The 19,604-nt window shown below is 56.0% G+C and overlaps 4 protein-coding genes across 6 annotated transcripts; 2 read left to right on the forward strand and 2 right to left on the reverse strand.

Moving 5' to 3' along the window:
* Positions 1–4,607: 4,607 nt before the first annotated feature.
* Positions 4,608–10,136, reverse strand: PSME3 (proteasome activator subunit 3). Its single transcript, XM_084496749.1, has 11 exons — positions 9,912–10,136; positions 8,740–8,772; positions 8,374–8,436; positions 7,773–7,877; positions 7,449–7,497; positions 6,706–6,818; positions 6,123–6,191; positions 5,824–5,891; positions 5,617–5,671; positions 5,266–5,352; positions 4,608–4,827 (listed from the first exon to the last, which is right to left on the reverse strand). Exons 1-11 carry the CDS (start codon positions 9,951–9,953, stop codon positions 4,747–4,749), a joined length of 765 nt encoding a protein of 254 aa, XP_084352875.1. The 5' UTR covers positions 9,954–10,136; the 3' UTR covers positions 4,608–4,746.
* A 163-nt stretch (positions 10,137–10,299) lies between these two features.
* BECN1 (beclin 1) lies at positions 10,300–14,437 on the forward strand. The gene is made up of 11 exons (XM_084496495.1): positions 10,300–10,503; positions 10,604–10,674; positions 10,777–10,835; positions 11,145–11,235; positions 11,468–11,604; positions 11,915–12,109; positions 12,330–12,476; positions 12,645–12,794; positions 12,879–12,939; positions 13,386–13,528; positions 13,828–14,437. The coding sequence occupies exons 1-11, from the start codon at positions 10,371–10,373 to the stop codon at positions 13,994–13,996; spliced, it is 1,356 nt and encodes a 451-aa protein (XP_084352621.1). The 5' UTR covers positions 10,300–10,370; the 3' UTR covers positions 13,997–14,437.
* Positions 14,091–18,670, reverse strand: CNTD1 (cyclin N-terminal domain containing 1). Of its 3 annotated transcripts, none has more exons than XM_084496497.1 (7): positions 18,185–18,670; positions 18,008–18,083; positions 17,632–17,800; positions 16,964–17,126; positions 16,362–16,506; positions 15,873–15,969; positions 14,091–15,268 (listed from the first exon to the last, which is right to left on the reverse strand). In XM_084496497.1, exons 1-7 carry the CDS (start codon positions 18,357–18,359, stop codon positions 15,149–15,151), a joined length of 945 nt encoding a protein of 314 aa, XP_084352623.1. In that variant the 5' UTR covers positions 18,360–18,670; the 3' UTR covers positions 14,091–15,148. The 3 variants fall into 3 exon arrangements, with proteins under 3 accessions (XP_084352623.1, XP_084352622.1, XP_084352624.1); XM_084496496.1 differs by having other exon boundaries at positions 15,873–15,925; positions 18,185–18,659; XM_084496498.1 differs by having other exon boundaries at positions 15,873–15,925; positions 17,632–17,820; positions 18,035–18,083; positions 18,185–18,323.
* Positions 18,671–18,871: 201 nt separating this feature from the next.
* Positions 18,872–19,557, forward strand: COA3 (cytochrome c oxidase assembly factor 3). The gene is made up of 2 exons (XM_084496515.1): positions 18,872–19,077; positions 19,203–19,557. The coding sequence occupies exons 1-2, from the start codon at positions 18,888–18,890 to the stop codon at positions 19,313–19,315; spliced, it is 303 nt and encodes a 100-aa protein (XP_084352641.1). The 5' UTR covers positions 18,872–18,887; the 3' UTR covers positions 19,316–19,557.
* Positions 19,558–19,604: the final 47 nt, after the last annotated feature.

Below are 19,604 nucleotides of genomic sequence, written 5' to 3' on the forward strand. Positions count from 1 at the left end.
CCGAGCAGCACCGGGGGCAGACGAGACGCGCCGCAATCCCTGCCTGCCCCCGAGCTGGTGCCGAGAAGCACGAGGAATCCAAGAGCACCAAAGCTGGAGAGATTCGACCCAACGTTTCCACTCCAGCTGCCAGCCTCACCTCGCCTCACCCGAGCCTTCCCGTCCTCCTCCTCCTCCTCCTCTGTCAGAGTTTCCTGGTGGGAGACGGGGCCCTCCTCCAGCCCGCAGCTCGGCCTCGCGCCTTGCCTTGGGCTCGGCCTCGCTTACACCAGATACCACGCTGGCAGGCAGAGAGCCCCGCGGCTTTAGGACACGCTCCATTATCCTCACCACCCTGGGCAGCTCGCAGCCTTCTTTAGCCTCAGCTGCAGCTGGGCAGGCAGGGGAGAAGCGCGGCCGCTCTGTGTCAGCACCACTCGCCTCTGGTGCGCCAGCAGAGCCCCCGGAGCCACGGCAGTGCTTTCATGGGGCTGAAGGGATCGCTCTGAAACATGGACACAGGCAATGGGAAGAGAGGACAGCTGATAAAAGAGCCTCTGCTATGCAGAACGCGACAGGTTTCAGCTTTACTCTGCTCTCACCGACTTCCCACCGGCCTCTGACGGCAGGAGGAGCCTGAGCAGCCCCGGACTGAGCACCCGAGCGTCGATTTCCACATCAGTCTTCCAATCTGCGAGGTCAACAAGGCTTCGAGGGTTCCTTGGGGTTAGGGCTGAAAGAAGAATTCCCTTCTGGTGCAAGCCTAGAGCACAGAACCCCATTTCAGGGGTACCACCGAGCTGGGAGTACTGCGCAAACCCCAGAGGCTGCACACACCATGTCCACATTTCCCTGAAGTTCAAAAGAACAGCTAATTTACTCTTGACTTCGCCTCTTGGGTTTGCATCCCAGGGCCCCAAAAAGCCGAGCCATACGCTGCAATTACAGCCTGTCATTTTCCGGGCAGCCCAGCCGTAGTTTAGGAGAACTGGAGAAGCTCCACAGGCCCTGAGCTGCCCCGCAAATCACAACTCAGCCCTGCAGCCCGCCTGTCAGGAGGCTGAAAATAAAGTGTGGGAACGCTTATTGCTGTGCACGCCGGGTATTTGGAAGGCAACAAAAGCACAGAAGCCCCAACCTGCACTGACGTCCCCGTGACGAACGAGCCCGCAGCACAGGGCCGCAGGGTACAGCTGGCACGACTGAAGCTCCCCGTGCTGCCTCTGCCACGGGGCTCACATCTAACAGCACGTCATTTAACACTATTTCTGCTGTATTTTTCAAGCTGAAGGCTTTTTAAAAGTCTGTGACGAGAATCAGCCTGCGCTTTCTGGAAGCTCTGTTTCAGAGCAAACACAAGAGCCCTGAGCCCGTCCCCACCTCGCAGCAGCGAGCTCAGGGAGCCGAGCAGTTCCCTGAGCCTGCAGAGCCACGAAACCTGCGACGAAAAACCATCGGGGATCTTTAAGGGCCACGCAGGAGCTCCTGGTGCACCTTCCTCCAGAAGAAACCCGTGGCAGCTGAAAGCAAACCTAGAATTTCATAAATTACACGTCTCGCCACCAGCAGCGCAGCTTGTTTACGACCTGTTTGGTGCACAGACCTCGACTCAGCTCGCCAGGCTGACTGCCCCGTACCCAACACGGAGCGTTTCCCTCCTGCTGTTTATTTTGGCTGTTTATTTGGCTGTTTATTTAGGGGTTTCCATGCGGTGAGCTGCCCGCGCCTCCCAAAACAAAACACGGCCGCGCCGAGCTTGCTGCGCTTCGCTCACGCGGAAAGGTGGAGGTGGCAAAAAAACAGTCCCCGAAATTTATAGGAACCAAAAGCAGAGACAGGCGGCCTCTGGCTCAAGGAAACTCTGAGTCAGCGGCTGCCATGCAGCTGGGAAAGGAGTACAGTAGAGAAAAACCCTTGCCAGTTCCCCCTGATGTGAATGCGAAGCTGACGCCAAGCCAGACCTCGTCCCCTGGCGTACTCCCACCCTCATCTCGTTTGGTCCGCTCATGTGAAGCTTTCTGGTGGAAATTGCTTGACCCTTACTCACGCTGGCTGCACTGTTTGTGCCTGCACGCCACCGCTGTGCTTTTATTCTCCTTCCACAGCTCTCACCTGCAGTGCAAACAGGGGCTGCGACGTCTCCAGAAGCTGAATGAGAGCCCTGACGGCGTGCTGGAGGGCAGAGCGGAGATCTCCGCAGCGAGGGGTGAAAATCCCACAGAAACCCTCCCCTGCTCCTGCGGGTGGCCCACGCTCCCTGCCAGCACCCAGCACAGCTGCCCTGGGTGCTCCATCCCTCACGGGGCTCCTGCGTGTCCCCTTTGTTCCCTCTGGCCATGGCGAGGAGGTCCCCCTGCTGCTGCCCCACGTTGAGTCCTGCCCATGGCAGCCCCTCCAGCCCCAGGGATCGGTGTTTCCAGCTCCGTTTCCCCTTTCCCCGAGCAGCAGGGATTTGCCCACACCTCATGAAGCACCGCAAGGCAGGAAGGGGCCATCCGCAAGCTGCTGCTGGTGCTGGGAGCAGGAACATTTCCACCAGGCCAGGGCTCACCGGGCCACCCGCAGCTCCTCGGGCTGATCGTGGGCCCCACCTAGCGGCACCCAAACCGGGCAGGGACGGAGCCTCGGGGTCACAGCACGGGCTGGACACCGGCAGCTGGCAGAAGGGAGATTAGGGAGAGGAGTTTCCTTTGGCTGTAGGTGAGTGTGACATTTACTGGGGGAGGCATTCGGGTGTCTGCCCCACACAGCAGGGATGTGGGAGCAGGCCCGCTGCAGCTCTCTGAGCAAATCATGCAAATCCCTTGTGTCTGTGTGACCCGACACGGCCTGAGTGCGATACGCAGGGCAAGAATGGGACCAAACGCATCAATTCCAGGTCCCTGGGCCTAACGTAAGGCACGCTGAAGGGAGAGGAAGGACCTACAGAGCAACACACGGCGGCATACGACAGTCAAAATGAGGAATGAGAGGGCAGGGAAGGAGTGACTGGATGGGAGAAAGGCAGGACTGAGGACAGACACCGACATGGCACAGCGTGGGGAAGAGCTCGGTATCACAGACAAGGGGCTAGCTTAAAAGAATTCAAAGTACCTTATTTTAATTTCTTGACATGGTAAAAGTTTACATACTTTCATCTGGCAAAGAGAGCCCGACAAATTAAAAGGAATCGATACAAAGAAACACAAGGGGAAGTGCTGCTCCCAGACAGCAGCGAGAACGCAGTTGGTTTGTTACTGAATATTTATTAGTGGGAAGACTAAGAGTTGACTTACTACAAACAACAACAGAAGAGTCTATAGAAAGGGCCCGCGGCCCCCCACACTCTGGGCAAATCCCTGGGAAACCAGCAAGAGACAACATGGCTCTTAGAGGTGGAAGCAGAGGAAACAAAAACAAGTTTAAAAAAAAAAAAAAAAGAGGAAAAAAAAAAGAAGGGGAGAAAGTTCATTCCATTTGTCACTGTTGTTACACTGAAGTTAACACAACTAGTAAGGCTACTGCACAATAAGAATATACGGGTGGAACAGCGAGACCCGGGAAACAGCGAGGTTCCAGAAACAAATGATTTAAACATTCCCTGAATGCGGGACTGAAGTAGAAATACTATAAATAAGAAACTTTTTGGAGCCTGCAGCGTTATGGGACCACTTCCCACACACAAAAACTTGACGCAACACAACCAGTCATTTCCAACGGGGTTTGTAATGGACCATGAAACGTTCCAGTGGCTTAAGAGACGCCGGGCACGCGAGGGTGCCCTTTTGCAGGGGAAAGACTAAAAGGTTTGCAGCGGCACCGGGTGGCAATCGGCCACCCTCACCCCAAGCACCGGCCGTCGGGGCTGGCCTGCTCCAGGGGAAGCACTGCCAGGAGACAGCGGGGCGCAGTCTGACCATGCGTGGAGACTGCCGTGGGTTTGGTATCAGAGCTCCGGGCCCTCCCTTCTCTCAGCCTGGGCAAAAAGCAGCTCGTGCTGAAGGGACACCAGGACACGTGTGGAGTTAGCGTTGGTTTTAGCCACGGATGTGGCTCCAGGCCAGCTGCCAACAGCAGCAGAAGCCGCCTGAGCTTGCAACCAGCCAGTGCAGCGACCAGCCCCAGTGTGACAGGCACCACCTCGAGCTCTGCACTCACCTGAGCAGATCTGACGAGGCAGAGGCGGACGAGGCAGGCTCTGCCCGGTCAGAAAAACGCCAGGAAATGATTGCAGACCTCGCGGTGGGGCTGGAGCGTGGCTGCGGCCACCAGCCCAGAAGGGGCAGGGTCCCCTGTCCTTGCAATTAAGTCAGTGCAGAGCGTTGGCAGAGGGGCTGAGCTGCAGCCAGCAGGGACGAGAGCTGGCTTCCAGCCACCGCACCGCCACCCGGGCTGGGGCTCGCGCTGGTCTGCCCCGCTCCCAGAGACCCCAGGGAAGCCTCCAGCCAAAAACGGGACAGGGCACGGGCTTGGTCTCTACTGGAGTTCCTACTAAGGTAGGAAGAAAGGCATGAAGGAATGATCCTGCCTGGCTGGTGCTCTCACTCTGCAGTAGCCTCAAGGGCATCCCAAAGCAGCAAGGCCGTTTCGTTACCAGTTACTAGAGGGAGGGAGAGCTCCTGAGACCTGAATAAAACCAATCACAAAACTAGGCGAGAATTTCTTTAGATTTTAACTAAGAATGCAATACTATTTCCAGCCAGTTTCCCATCTCGATAGTCACGTAACAAACCAAGGCAATGACGGTCTTTAGTTGACTGAACAGTTCTCAAGTTCAAACGTTGACACTTAATAGAGGGTCTCAGCATTGCTGCTCCGAGGCCTCTTGATCTTCTCAATGTTTTTAAGGATCATGTCATGCAAAGTGACCTGCGAAAAGGGAGAACACAACTCAGAAAAGAAGGGGGAGAGTCCTCTAGCATTCTGCTTTCACAACAAGCACTGATCAGAAGAGCAGCACAGCTCACCCTGGCACTGCTCTCGGCCCCTGCTTCACACATCTAACACAAAAATCACGTTTCTAACATCAAAGAGAGTCTAGGAAGGGTTTGCACTGCCTGCAGAATTTAGGATCGCAGGTTCCCACAGGAGTGGAAGGAATATTTTGTGCTAGACTCCCGTGAGCGCTCAGCTGGAAACACCCCTGTGTCTCTGCAAGGTGGTGGGGAGGCAGCAAACGCCGAGCTCTTCTCAGAGCCAAATCAGACCGGGCGTAATCACAGGGAAAGGGGAAAGCAGCAAAAGGATCAAAAAGGCTCCCTAAATTGCCATGCAGGAAGCCAGGGGGAGCTCTGGCTTTCCACTTACATATTGATTCCTCAGCTCTGAAATGATCAGGCGCAGACTAATGTACTCCTTCTCGTCGATCTCCGTCACGGTGCGGCGGTAATCCTCCTGCAGAGAGCAGACAGACGCGCGGCTGAGCGGCCTGAGGTCAGCGTGGCCCCCGCACACCACGCCAAGCTCCTGCTTTTTTTTTTTTTTTTTTTTTTTACAAAGGAACCCCCCCCACTTCTCTAACGCAGACATTTCCCATCCTCATCCAGCCCCCCGTTTCCCACAGGAGACCCTCCTCTCCAGGACAGGGACGAGCGGCCCCAGGAGTCCCAAAAAGCAGCGGCAAGTAACGCGCGGAGCTCCGCGTCCCCGTCTACTTACCACGTGAGGGTACTTAGCTATTTTGGAAACCAACTTTGCTCTTGTGATATAATATCTGGTAGGAAAACGGAGAGACTGAAGGTCAGACAAAGAGCACCGAGATTTTTTTTCTCCCAGCCCAGCCTACCCTAAGAAAAGTTGGGGCATCTTCCCCACGCAGGCTGCTTTTCCCAAGAGGACTTCCCAAAAAGCTCGGCTCTTTCATACCTAGAAATCTGGTCCAGGTAGGATGCTGCCTCACTCTCCACGGTTCGAAGCTCAGCAACTGTTTCCTCCTGCAAGGGAGGAACAAAGAAGCCTTATCACAAGACTGCAACTGGCCTTCAGGGCTCTGAAAGCAACCTGTCTTGGGAGTTTCACGTCAAGCTCAGAATTGGGTTTTAAAACCTAAACCAGCCCCATGATTGCAGCCAGAAACCATCAAACGATTCGGAGGGAACCCCAAACCCACGTTCCTGGAGCACAGCTCCCTGCTGCAGCAGGGCTTGCAGCCAGGGCTGCCTCACCTGAATAGAAACACCAAAGTTGTTTCCATCTTCTATCCTGGGGATGAGAAGCTGCACCCACATTTTGACCTGCAGCGGAGAGATCACAAAAGAGATCAACGCCGGGATCTTCACAGGGACCTCCCAAGCCCCCTAAGGCCCTGCAGCTCGTGATGAACCCCTACAGGTCCCTCACGCTCACGACACTTCTGAGAAAATTGTTTCCCACGTGGCTGGGATGCCCCACAAGCCAGCACAAGAACAGCTTCTCACGAGAAGCTCTCCTGGCTGTGCCAAAGCAGCTCTCAGCGGGCGTCTGAGCGTGCAAAAGGAGGGTGAAGAAAGGCCCCGGGGAAGGAGCCTGCACGACAGACACCCTCCTCCTCCACGAGGTGTGCTGTGGAGCTCCCTGGGGGCTCAGGAAAAGAGCATTTCCCTACACCTACCTCCCAGCCACCTCTAGAAGGTGGCATGAATCCTGAATTTCCTCATTGACAGAGACAGAGGGCGCTGCTCCCGCTGCTCTGAGCGGCTTTGCCTCGCTAGGATCAGAAGCCCTCTGGCGTCCCCGCCGCCCCAGCGCAGCGCTGCAGCCCGCACCCACCGTGTTACACTTCTCGATGAGCAGCCTGATCTCCGGTTTCACTTTCTCGATGATGTCCACCAGCTGCTGGTTGCTCTTCAGCATCCCGTTGGGCATCACAAACACTTTGGTACCTACGGGGGGCGGAGGAGACAAACAGCTCCCCGTCAGCCCCACGCGGGAGCACGGAGAGAGGAGCAGCTCCTGCACCAGGACATCAGACCCTGAGGGTCCACCCGAGCTTTTTGCCTCCCGTAAAGGCCAGCAGCAGGCCCTGAGCCCCGCTAGAGTAAACCTGTGGGGAAGGGGAAATCGGGCACGGGACGGCAGCGATTACCACAGAAGGAGGAAGAGAGGAAACACGGAGCTTAGATAAGGGCTGGAGAGCTGCGGGCTGCTGAGGCTAGGCACGGAGGATTTTCCTGGTGCACGTGTACGAGGTGTTGCTGCCTCGGCTTAATCCAAAGCCTGGCGCCTGCCTCCAGGTGAGGGAAGCTTCTAGCACAGAGCCACGGGGAGGCCAGCTGCCCGTCAGCCAAGCTCAAGCTAGCGCTACTTAATGCCTATCAGAGGAATCCAAATCATGCTTCTAAGATCTGGAACCCGACTCCTCTACAACACAACATCCGTAGGCCAGACCGTGAGCTTCCAGGACAGGTCTGCATGAGCAGCAGCTGCTGTCAGGACAGGGAATTGGGGGCTCCCGAGATTTCACGGCCCTAAGGTGCAGCGAAAGAGCAACAGAGAGACTCGGGGACTCTTACCCTGAAAGGTCTCTTCGCGGTCTTCCAGCTTCCTCTTTTTCATATTTGGCTAAAACACACAAAACGTTTTACTCACAAACTAATCGGGCAGCTACCCCCGCGTCGCAAAGGAAACGAGGAAAACGTCAGCATCCCTGCTGGGCTCCTGGATTCGAAGCACCCTCCTTTAAAAACAACGGCTCCAGGCTCTAGAGCCCGATTTCTACAAGTCCTTTGGGAGAGCCACGGCGTGCTGTTAAACAAGAACACCCCAACCCCACGCAGAGCGGGCCATGCAGTTTTAATTATCAGCAGCGGGGATCTCGGCCAAGAGAGAAACCTTACCCCGTCCAGTCCGTCGTGGCTGTTGGTGAGAAGAATCGGGTCAGGCACTGGGAGGTTCATGTCCGAATGGATCTGGGTGAGATCATGAATATTCAGGATGGGCTCCTGGAAAACAAGGCAGGATCGGTGTTTAATGAGGAGTTCACAGCTTCTGGCCCACCAGGCGCAATGAGGCAACGCAAACTTGCAGCTCTCTCACTGAGCCGACCACAAAATAAGAATGAATGAGGAAAATATCTGACAATGGGCCCGTGGAGAGGCCTCCCTCCGGCCCAGAGCAGAGCGCCAGCTCTAGATTAGGATCAAGGCCATTGTCTGCGCACGCACTGGAGCCCCGCAGCATCACGAAGGATAGCCCAGAGCCGCTGAATATGTAGGAAGGGTGAGCGTGCTGATCACACAAAGAGAGCTGGAGAAGGAAGCACCCCCTCTAGAGCTAACAGAGCTCCAGTGCATGCCGGCAGCTGAGCCGCTGCTGCGTTTCTTTGTGATGGGGGGAAACACACAAGGAAGTGCAGGGGAAAGGCCTGTCCCTGTCACCTCGCTTTTCAGAGGGCTGCACAAAAACAAAAAGCAGGGCAGAAGACAACGTGGATCTTACTTTGAGGAACCCATCGAGTTCTAACAGCTTCTTTGGGAAAAAGTTTGCCACCAGATCTTCAGCCTGAGAGAGAAAGAACAGACGGTGAGGTGAAACTACCACGAGCAGACAAGAACACCGGGGAAACGGGCTGCCCCGAGGCAGGAAACAGAAGAGGAGGAGTTCTGCCAAGAGGCCTCACACAAAGCCAAAAGGGGAAAGACGTCGGGAGAGCCACCGGGCTGTAAAACCTCGCTTCAGTCTCTGACTGAAGCCCTGAGCACTGCTACGGTTACAGAAGGGACTCAAATCACAGCAGAGCGCGTTGGGAAGATGCGCCCAGACAACCCCTTTGCCCTGTCACAGCCCAGGCAGGGGGATGCTCACCTCGCTTGTGATCCGCTCCCTGAAGGAATCGACCTGCGGAAGAGACAAAGCAGCGGTTAGGAATCGCTCCCGAAAGGAAAAGAAAGAAAACGAGGGCTTGATGTAAGCCGAGCGCTGCTCTGCGCGGCGGTGGAGATCATCCTCAGCCTGAGCCGTGTGTCTCTCCTCGCTTTTATGAGCGGGGCCAAGCTGGGGAATCCCATGGGCGTGATGAGATGAAGCTTGGTATCAGCCAAGCCCTGCTCTGTGCAGCAGCACAGAGCACCCTCAGCCTGAGCCCTGGGCTTCCCCTTACTTTTAGGAGCTGATGAACCACCCTCAGCCTGAACGCTGCACTTCTCCTTGCTTTTAGAAACAGGCAGACCGCTCACAGCCTGGATCTTCCAATTCTCTTTGTCTTTCCAAGGCAGGTACACCACCCTCAGCCTGAATCCTGGGCTTCTCCTTGCTTTTAGGCACATGTAGTCTGCTTAAACCTTGCATCTCGCCTTGCTTTTCTGAGCAGGTAGCCCACTCTCAGCCTGAATCCTGGGCTTCTCCTTGCTTTTAGGAGCAGCTACACCTCCCTCAACCTAAACCTTGCATCCTTCCTTGTCTTTATTTGCTGACAGACCACCCCTCAGCCTGAACCCTTCCCCTCTCCTTGCTTTTCTGAGCAGCTACTCCCCCCTCAGCCTGCATCCTGGGCTCCTCCTTGCTTTTCTGAGCAGTCACCCCCCTCTTCGCCTGCACCTCGCGCTTTCCCTTGCTTTTAGGAGCAGGCAGCCTCAACCTCCCACCCCTCCTTCCCTTCACGAGGCAGCCACGCCACCCTCACCCTGCACCTCGCTTATCCCCTCCCTATTCTAAGCAGGGCCTCACCGCGGAGGCCCCCACGCGGGGCGAGACGGGGCTCAAATCCCCCAACCCCTCCGCTACCCCCACGGGCCGAGCTCCGCAGCGCTCAGAACAACCCGGAGGGGAACCGAGGAGGGAAAAACACCCCCCTTGGGTGCACCTTAACCCAACCGGAGCCCTTCAAGGGAGCATCCACACAGGCCTCGGGCCCGCCGGGGCCGCCGGGCCTAGCCCCGAGGCCCGGGCCGGCGCGGATCGCGCCGGCCCGGGCCTCGGGGCTAGGCCCGGCGGCCCCGGCGGGCCCTTAACGATGAGTTGCTGGCGGCGGAGCGCACCTTGAGCTTCACCTCCGGGTCCACCTTGAGCAACGAGGCCATGGCGGCGGGGCCTGCTCCGGGTCTCGCTGCGCCGCGGGGCCGCGCTCTGCCGCCGCCGCCGCCGCCGGCTACCGCAGCGCCGCCGCCACCGCCGCCGCCGCCGGAAGTGAGCTCGGCGCGGAGAGGCAGCCAATGGGAGGTTGGATCTCTGCCCACGTGAGCAACGAGGAGGGTCCTGGTAGAGAGGAGGGAGGGAGGGAAATTAGGGGGTGTGTAGGAAGAAGGGGGGGGTGAGGGGGGTATGTAGCTGCCAGGACCTGGCGGGGAGGACTGGGGGGGTTGAGGGCGGAAGTGGAAGGGGAGAAGGGCGGAAGTGGAACAGGAGAGGGGCGGAAGTGAAGGGCTTGACTTCCGGCGGCGGGAGTAATGGCGGCGGCGGTGGGAGCGAGCCGGTGAAGGGAGCCCGGTGGCGGCAGCATGGAGGGCGGGCGGGCCGGCGGTGGCGGCTGCACCACGCAGGTGAGCTTCGTGTGCCAGCGCTGCAGCCAGCCGCTGAAGCTCGACACCTCCTTCAAGATCCTCGACCGCCTCACCATCCAGGAGCTCACCGGTACCGGCAACGGGGGGGTGGGGGGGGGGCGGAACGGGAACGGGACCGGGACCGGGACCGGGGCCGGGTCTCGGCCGCTGACGGCTCCTCGCCCCCACAGCCCCGCTGCTCACTGCCGCTCCCGCCCGGCCCGGGGATGCGCAGGAGGAGGAGAGCAGCGCCCTGAGCGAGGTACGGGGAGGGGGCACCGGGAGGACCGGGAGGGGGTAGGGGGGGTGGGAAGCCGCCGGGCCCCGGTAACGGCACCGCCTGGTTCCCTTCCCCCCCCCGCAGGAAGGCTTCGCGGAGAGCCGGCAGGACGGTGTGTCCAGAAGGTTCATCCCGCCTGCCAGGTACGGCGGGGAGCCCCCAAACCGGGCACCGGGGCTTTGGGGAGGGGGTGGGGAGGAGCCACGGGCACTGTCCCTCCCGAGGTGCCCCCGGTTTTGCCCCCGTTTACCCCGGTTTTGCCCCCCTGGTGTATTTAGGGCACCGTTAATCAGTTGTGCGCTTTGGCCGAGCACCAAAACGCTGCCCTCCTCCTTCCCCAAAAAAATTGGGGGCGTTCTCCCCCGACTCCCACATCCCGGTCGCGCCTGGTTCCCCTGAGCTTCCTTCACCCCCACCCCCGGCGCTCGCTTCCCGGTGAAATTCATCCCCAGAATGATGTCAACGGAGAGCGCCAACAGCTTCACGCTCATCGGAGAGGCGTCGGACGGCGGCACGATGGAAAACCTCAGCAGGAGGCTGAAGGCAAGTGGTGCGCGGGGGGGGCACCTCGGGTCCCCGACAAAATTCGGGTCCTCATCACTGACACTCCACGACATGGAATTTATTCTGTGACAGCCTTTGAGATGTTTTTCTCGCAAATAGTTGAAAAAAAGGTGGTTTAAAATCCAGGTGTGGCTTGCAGAAATGTTTGTGGGAAGGGAAGAGGCGCGCCCGGCTGTCGGGAGCTCACGGGGGGGACGGAATTTCTCCGCAGGTGACCGGCGACCTCTTCGACATCATGTCGGGGCAGACGGACGTGGATCACCCCCTGTGCGAGGAGTGCACGGACACGCTGCTGGACCAGCTGGACACGCAGCTCAACATCACCGAGAACGAGTGCCAGAACTACAAGTGAGCAGCCTGCTGGCCGTGGGTTCGTGCCCGGGGACTTGGGGACGGCGGGCACCGAGCTGGGGCCCTGGGAGGGTGAGGGCGTGAAGGGAGGCGCCGGCTGCGGTAGTAAAAAAAATCTTTGCTCGCCGTCTTGTAAAAGATTTTGGCTCCCCGTCTCGTTCCTTTTTGCTGTTACATCTGCTCTCCTGGCTCACAGCGTGGAGCCAAAGTAAAAACGTAATGAGGATTAAACCTCGGCGCAGGCAGAGTGGTTTTTGGCGGGGTGCGGGGCCGGGGCCGTGGTGGTGATGCTGCGGCTGCCCTGCAGGAGGTGCCTGGAGATCCTGGAGCAAATGAACGAGGACGATAAGGAGAAGCTGCAAACGGAGCTGAAGGAGCTGGCGCTGGAGGAAGAGCAGCTGATTCAGGAGCTGGAGGACGTGGAGAAGAACCGCAAGATCGTGGCCGAGGACTTCGAGAGGGTCAGGGCGGAGGCGGAGCGGCTGGAGCAGGAAGAAGCTCAGTGAGTGAAATCCACTACGCGGTGTGGATTTTGGGTAGATGAGATTGATAATCAGTGATAATTGGTGAGATTAGAAAGGGGAGGGACCTGGAATTGATGCCCCAAACCAAGCGGCTAATTCCTTGCCAAAAAAAAGCAACCAAACAACTGTATTATAGCACGTGAGCGCTTCTCTTTTCCTGTAAGCCTCGTACCCAGCAGTGCTTGGTTTCCTTCGGAGGTACCAGAAGGAATACTGCGAGTTCAAGAGGCAGCAGCTGGAGCTGGACGACGAGCTGAAAAGCGTGGACAACCAGATGCGTTACGCCCAGATCCAGCTGGACAAGCTGAAGAAAACCAACGTCTTCAACGCCACCTTCCACATCTGGTAAGGCAGGCGGCGGCGGCGCTTCGGATTCCTTCACGAAAAGCGGAACAATTCGGTGTTTTCTGCCCGTTTTTCAAGCGGGGCCCTGAGCCCCCGTTGTGTGTTCCCAGGCAGCGCCGTTTGCTTGGCGTGCTGCCGGCTGCTCCTTTATAAGCCCTCCTGTCGCAGGCACAGCGGTCAGTTTGGCACGATCAATAACTTCCGACTTGGCCGCCTCCCCAGCGTCCCCGTGGAATGGAACGAGATCAACGCGGCCTGGGGGCAGACGGTGCTGCTGCTGCACGCCCTCGCTAACAAAATGGGGCTGAAGTTTCAAAGGTAGGCGCAATAAAATCCGCGTTTCCCTTTCCACCCAGAGAAAGGAGCTGAAGGCTCACCCGCCTCTGCCCCGTCTCCTTTCAGGTACCGCCTCGTACCGTACGGCAACCACTCCTACTTGGAGTCCCTCACGGACAAATCGAAGGTAAGGTCCTGCATGAGCTGGAGAAAAATGACCTCGTGCAGCCCAGATCCCTGCTGAAAGGCACCGAAGACCGAGACTCTGCTCCTGAGAGCGCACCTCTGGGGATTTATGCCCCAGGGAGCTGGCTGCCTGGGTTTCTCCGCCAGGATCTCACTCCACGTCCACTCGTTGCCATCCAGGAGCTCTCAAATTACTCAGAGCAACTGGCCCGAGGAAATTAACACGATTTGGGAAGGCCGTAGGTGATCAGGAACCCAAGTTTTCTCCTGCTAGCCAGCAGCACTCATGCAGCAGGCACTCAGCACAAAACCAGCACCACGTATTACACGCCACAAAGCGTTTTAAGCATCCCGTGACAAATTGGAAGTCTCAGCCAGGCTAAAGATCTGCGTTGGCAGCATCTAAAGGGGAATACTCAGGGTGCCTGACACTAATCTCTTTTGCAGGAGCTCCCCTTGTACTGCTCTGGAGGCCTGAGGTTCTTCTGGGACAATAAATTCGATCACGCCATGGTGGCTTTCTTGGACTGCGTGCAGCAGTTTAAGGAGGAAGTGGAAAAGGGCGAAACTCGGTTTTGTTTGCCTTACAGGTGAGTGCTGCTGTTACCCCTGTCCTGCCTGGGCCTAGCCCACAGCCCCGCTTGCTGTTCCTGTCCTGGCTTTCAGGGATCATCGGGTGCTCTGCAGGGTGCAGGATTACCACACTTGCTCTTATTTCACTGGGATTTAAAGCTAGTTCCTCAGGCAAAACTCCACGGCTTGCTAGATTTCTTTTAAAGTATTCTTAGGTAGAAGTTTCTGAGCATCCGATTGAAAGTTTGGTGCTTAACATCCCCTTGAAATTAAATGCTTGCTGTACTAACGTGCTAATCAACTTTGTGTGATGCAGGATGGACGTGGAGAAAGGCAAGATTGAGGATACAGGCGGCAGCGGCGGCTCCTACTCTATTAAAACGCAGTTTAACTCCGAGGAGCAATGGACAAAAGCCCTAAAATTCATGTTAACTAACCTGAAGTGGGGCCTTGCCTGGGTCTCGTCCCAATTCTACAACAAGTAACCACGGCAAGAGCTCGCCCTGGCAGCTGTGGCGCCTGCTGCTTGCTGGAGAAACTCAAATCAAGCTGTCTCGTAAGGTTAACCAGTACGAAATGTTTACAATACCAAAAATCCACAAGACACTTTATTTAAAATACCGTTATGAGGAGTAGTATATAGAAAAGCAATATGTAAAGTTCTATCACGGAGCTGAACTGAATTAAAAAAAAATAATAATAATCAGCTGTTAAATAGATGCTAAAGTGGTGTTTGGGGGGTTAGAGAGATGTATATAAGTTATTGTCAAGGTTCAAACTGCCAGCGCTGTGGGGAGGGCTCTGGTACAGCCTAACAGAACGTGGGGGTTAGGAAAGGAAAGTTTCCAATGCAGGGAATAACGTGGAAAAACCCTGAAGGTCTGTTTGGTCACTGCAGCTTGAAATAAAGTATTTTTTAAGTCGTATCAGCACTTGTTTTTGCCACGAGGGCTTGACACTGCTCGCTGTGCTATCAGCTATTTCTAACACTGTCTGGAGCCTGGTCCTGCACAGGGGCACACGGAAAAATGTCCCAATAAAACACGATTCCACCCTGAGTGCTTTCAGCTGGAACCTGAGCACCCCTTAGTGCTCAGACAACTGTCCTGAACAAGCCCCTGCTGCCAGGACAAAACGGGGGGGAATTTGTTCTTGCCACAACGCTGGCTGGCTCGATGGAGGTAAGAGCAACCAGGCTTCGGAGCGCTGGCAAAGAGGAACCTTAACAAGCAGCCTGGCAGAAAGAATTAGGTTTTAAAACAGCAGCAAACACAAACGGCAGCCCTGTCTGTAAGGGCTGGGCTGGGGCTTCCCAGCAGAGTAACGCTCACGTTGAGGCCTTTTCAAAACAACGCTCTTAGAATAAGTTTTCTGTTTCTTCAAGGAAAACATAATCACAACCTAAACGACGCAGCTCTACTAATAAAGCTTTTGGCGCTGGAAAACATAAGCACTGCTTTGTCTGTTACCTTCCCAGCGCTAGAGCACAGCCTAAAATAACGAGCTTCTCTAATTAAAACAGCACACAACAAGTTACAGAACACGCCGTGCTCAGAATCAGAAGAACAAGCCTACTGTTTGGGGTGCCCTGCGCGGTGTCGCAGATGATGGATGGATGGGTTCCATTTTTTGGAGCTTTATTTCCTCCGCTGCTGCTTTGGCGTGGTGCTGCCAAGGACGTGTTTCAGTACCGCATACGAAAATTCTAAGATGCTTTGTGAAGTGATGCCCGTAATGCAGTTTAAATGCTCCACAACCTTAAAAGTAACAATAATAATACTTATTGACAGTGCTTAAGGGACATTAATTTACAGAGCTACTTCTGAACACCCCCCAAATCTAACGAGCAGCAGGGCCCCACAAACCCCAAGACTAACACCTTTGCCAAAAGCTGAAACCTCTCAGTGTGAGGGAACGAGAGGATTTTTTTAAAGGAATTGCTTCTACCAAAGAAGTAAACTGGAAAAAAAAAAAGCTACAGAATGCTGCTCGCTGTGGTTAATGGGCTGCTTGTTACAGCATTCAGCAGCAGCTCAGGGAGAAAGCTCTCTGGTGGGATCACCGCTGGTTGCCAGTGAAGCTGCGTCTCTCTGGGTTCATTCTAGCTGTGCAGAAGCTGAAGCACGAGGAGGACAAGCTGGCAGCAGCGCGAGCGCATGCCTCTCTGCTGAATTGCTGGGCCATAACCCTTCCACCAAGGCGTGCACGCTTCCAGCCAATAAACTGGAAGGGGTCCCCTCCTTCGTGTCCCTCCCCGTAGCCTGCCGGTCTCCCAGCTGTGCTAAAACACATAAACAAGCCTCCTTTTTCTTTTTTTTTTCCCCCTCCATGTGGAGCTAATTTGTTTGGAAATGACGGTACCTGCTTCCAGTGCTCGGGATTTAGTACGAAAGCGCTTGTGCTGATGATTCCAACTGCCAAGAGCATGAAATCTTCCTTTACTGCCAAAAACTTGGCTCTGCACAAGTAAAAGCGTCTCCTGGTATAAAACGATGCTAGGTCTGTAGCTCCAAACCCCCCACTTCTGTAAGCCCTGCACAGCCTCCGGCCACGTTAGCTCAGAGTCTTTCAGCCCAAATAAAACCAATGCTATCAGCGTTCGCCAACAGCCCTAAAGCTGGATTTTTCAGTTGAAGTTAAACACTTTCCTAGCTTGCCCCGAAAGCAAACGTGCAGCACGTTGCTTTGAGCTGGTATGCAAAGATCCATCGACAATGCTGACAGCCCAACACATTAAAAAATTTAAAAGCAGGTGCCCAAAAAGCAGAATAACGAGAACCAGGGTGCTATTTCTTAGCCTTTTTCCCAGGTTGCAACTTCAAAAACTTATTTTAAACGCAAGCCACTTACACCTGCAGTTCACTTGGTGTCGAATTTTCGATGGCAGTCTTCAGTAACGTGTCGTAGATGGCCTCTCTTTCAAGATACAAGAAGTCTAGTAGCTGCACACACATCTGATGCAAGGGCTTTGCAGGAAGTAAGCAGCCGTTATGTCCTGGTGTAGAGATCACACGTAATTAGCCATACGTTTGGGGTCATTCACTTGGATCAGGAAGAGGCGCTAGTTACTCGAAGGGAGGGATGAAGATTTCTGGGGAGAACTGCCCTTTGTTTCCGCAGCCTTCTCAATCTCAGCGTAATTACACTCATTCTGAGACTCAGGTTGTCAGAGCTGGGCAAAAAAAGATGGTTAAGTCATTTTAGAAAACGTGCTCTGGGGGTTTAAACTCAACCATTTACAGATTGGTTTGGGACTGGCAGTCAGACTGCGTCCTGCAGATCGATTAAAGACAAAGTTCTCACCTGAAAGGCAAAGTCTGAAAAGTTTCAGGCGCCCTCACAGTGTGCCAAGAGATGTAACGTGGGACGTTTGTTTCAGCCAGCTCTGTTTCAGAAACAGCTCCATTACTCTTAATAAAATCTTTACCATTCTCTCCTAACAATACTCTTACCTAAAACCTCGAGAAGCAACTCGATGTAAGCCAGAGGAGTTGACACATTGATCTGGAACTGCAGAGTTTCTAAAACAGCAAGCTCTGACTCGAGCAGCTCCTGTTTAGTGTACGAGTACTTTAAGGATTGCAGGAATTTTAAAGCTGTGTTGCTGTTAACTATCTGAAGAGGAAAAAAAAACACCACCACAAGTTATTTTCCATTTTGAGAAAGGCAATAGGACACCTGTTACAATATTTGCTTCTTGCTTTGCTCCTCCTGTTAAATTTAAGCGTGACCCACTGCAGTTGTAAGACTGCACGTTAACCCAGCTGGCTCCCCAGCCTTTTAAGCTGGCATGAAAAATCCAGCTGAGAACTTTTTCTTCGGCTCCTTGTAACCCCACAAACCTTCCCCAGCCAGGGGTGGGCCCTTTGCAGCTGTACGCTTCCCAACACCCACAGGCTGGGATTCTTAGCGATCCGTACTGGGAAAATCTCCAGACAAATTTTTACACGAGGAAGGCCAATGAACCTGCCCTAAATGCAAGTAGTTTAGGGCCTCGTTTTGCTATCCTTTGCATTTCATTATCACTCCTGATTTTCAGAAAGAAAATCGATTCTTTAAAGAGGTTAGATAATTCACTACAGTACTGAAAACGCTACTAGCAAAAGTTTAGATAGCTTACGTTATAGTGCAAGGAAAGTTTGCTTGCAAGCTGAATGCATGACACCAGTCGCAGGACAAACGTGTCATAAATCTGTTCTTTCAGAGAGCTCCGACTGCTGCCTTCTTTGGTACCTTCCATGTTCTCACTGGGGGACTTACAGATTTGCTCTACTTGCTTGATCATAAACCTATGAAAAACACTTTGCTGCTAAGAAAAAAAAGAAGAAAAGCAATTCTGCACGTACACAGAAAATACGTACAGCTATTGACTTGAGCGAAGTAAAAAGGCGAAGCTCTAAATGAGAAAATTATTCTGTGTTGTTTGAATGACTGGCAAAGGGCAGGGCTGGTACAGCCACACGGGACGCGTGCTTCGTTATCGAGGCGTTGATTACCTTTCAAGCAACTCTACCGCCTGATACCTTGCCGAATGGTCCAAGTGCCATTTTTCAGCCAAAAGGAAGATGAATTCTGAAGGGAAAAAAAAAAACATGAAACAGAATGAGCGCGCATCATTGAATTCAGACGGACGCAGCTCATCAGGCGGCTGCTCCAGCCTCGAGGGGCCTCACCCACGGTCCTGCAATCCTTGCAGCAGCCGGCCTGGCCGGGCAGCTCGCTGAGGTACCGCTCGTTCTCCGCGGCCAGGCGCAGCAGCGAGGCCTCCATCACCTCGGGGGCCACCCCACCAAAGAGGGGCTCGGAGCTGTAAAACCTGGGCACCGCCTGGGACCCCATCCTAGCCATCCACCCCCCCCCCCCGAATTCAAAAAATTAAGGAATTGGGTAATTCCCAGCGCTAATTAATTGGGTAATTCCCTTAATTAACTATTTCGGTCACTCCGGGCAGTGACTATGTGGGTAATTCCCTTCATTACCGACAGTGGTGGACACCTGAGGGGGGTGGCGAGGCCACCGGCCACAAGGGCCCACCTGGGGGCTGGGAGGCTTCACCCACAGCCTCCGAGGGTCGATGGGGCCGGGGCAAAAGCCCCGGGAGAGGCCCCGGGACCGGGACCGGGGCTCCCGGGGCGGCCTCGATGCCCCCGAGGCCCTCAGGACCCCACCTCAGCGCCCGCCCTCCCGGCCCAGCCCCTGCCAATCACCGCCGCTTCCACCAATCACCTCGCGCCTCTCCCTCCCTCCTCCAGCCGCGTGCCGCGCCGCAGCCAATCACTCGACGCCTCCCCTCAGCGAGCCGCCCGCTCTGGTCCCTCCCCTCCTTTCCCATTGGCTCCCGCTCCCCCGCGGCGGCGGCAGCGGCGGCGGGGCAAGATGGCGGCGCCCAGGGAGGCGGCAGTGGCGCAGCGCATCGACCCCGCGCGGGAGCCGGGGCTGAGCCCGGAGCAGCGCCGCTTCATGGCGCAGGTGGAGCTCGCCCAGCGCCAGCGAGCCTTACAGAAGCGGCTCCGAGGCCGCAACGTGCTGCTGGCGCTGGGCATCGGCGCCGTGACGGCGGGGATCTGTATCCTGCAGGGCCGCGAGGGGACCGGGAGGGAACCGGGAGGGGACCGGGAGGGGGTGGGGGGTAGGGGGGGGGTCCCGGTGCCCTCCCGGTGCCCTCCCGGTGCTCTCCTTAACGCCCCGCAGACGGCTACACCTTCTACTCGGTGTCCCAGGAGCGCTTCCTGGACGAGCTGGAGCTGGAGGCGGAGGCGGCGCGGGCCCGGGCCTCGCAACGGGAGCGGAGCGCGGCCACCTGAGGGCGGCCCGGCCCCGGAGCACGGCGTGAGGCGGCGGGGGGAGCGGCCCCGGGCCGGCCACGGAGCGGCCCGGTGGGCCCAGCGCGGCCTGAGGGGTCCCGGCGGTTCCCCTGAGGTTCCCCTGCAGGCAGGGTGCTGCCCCCCCATCTCCCCCCCGTGTCCCACCGGGCGGGGGGCGCGCTCTGGGGTGGGCAGGGGGCTCTGCCGCCCGGCCCTGATGTAATAAACGCCTCGTGACTGGAGCCTGCCTCGGTGCCTGCCGTTAAATCAGCCGGGATCCAGCTTGGGC

This window comes from Aythya ferina (genome assembly GCF_964211825.1).
Source record: "Aythya ferina genome assembly, chromosome: 23".
NCBI lineage: Eukaryota > Metazoa > Chordata > Aves > Anseriformes > Anatidae > Aythya > Aythya ferina.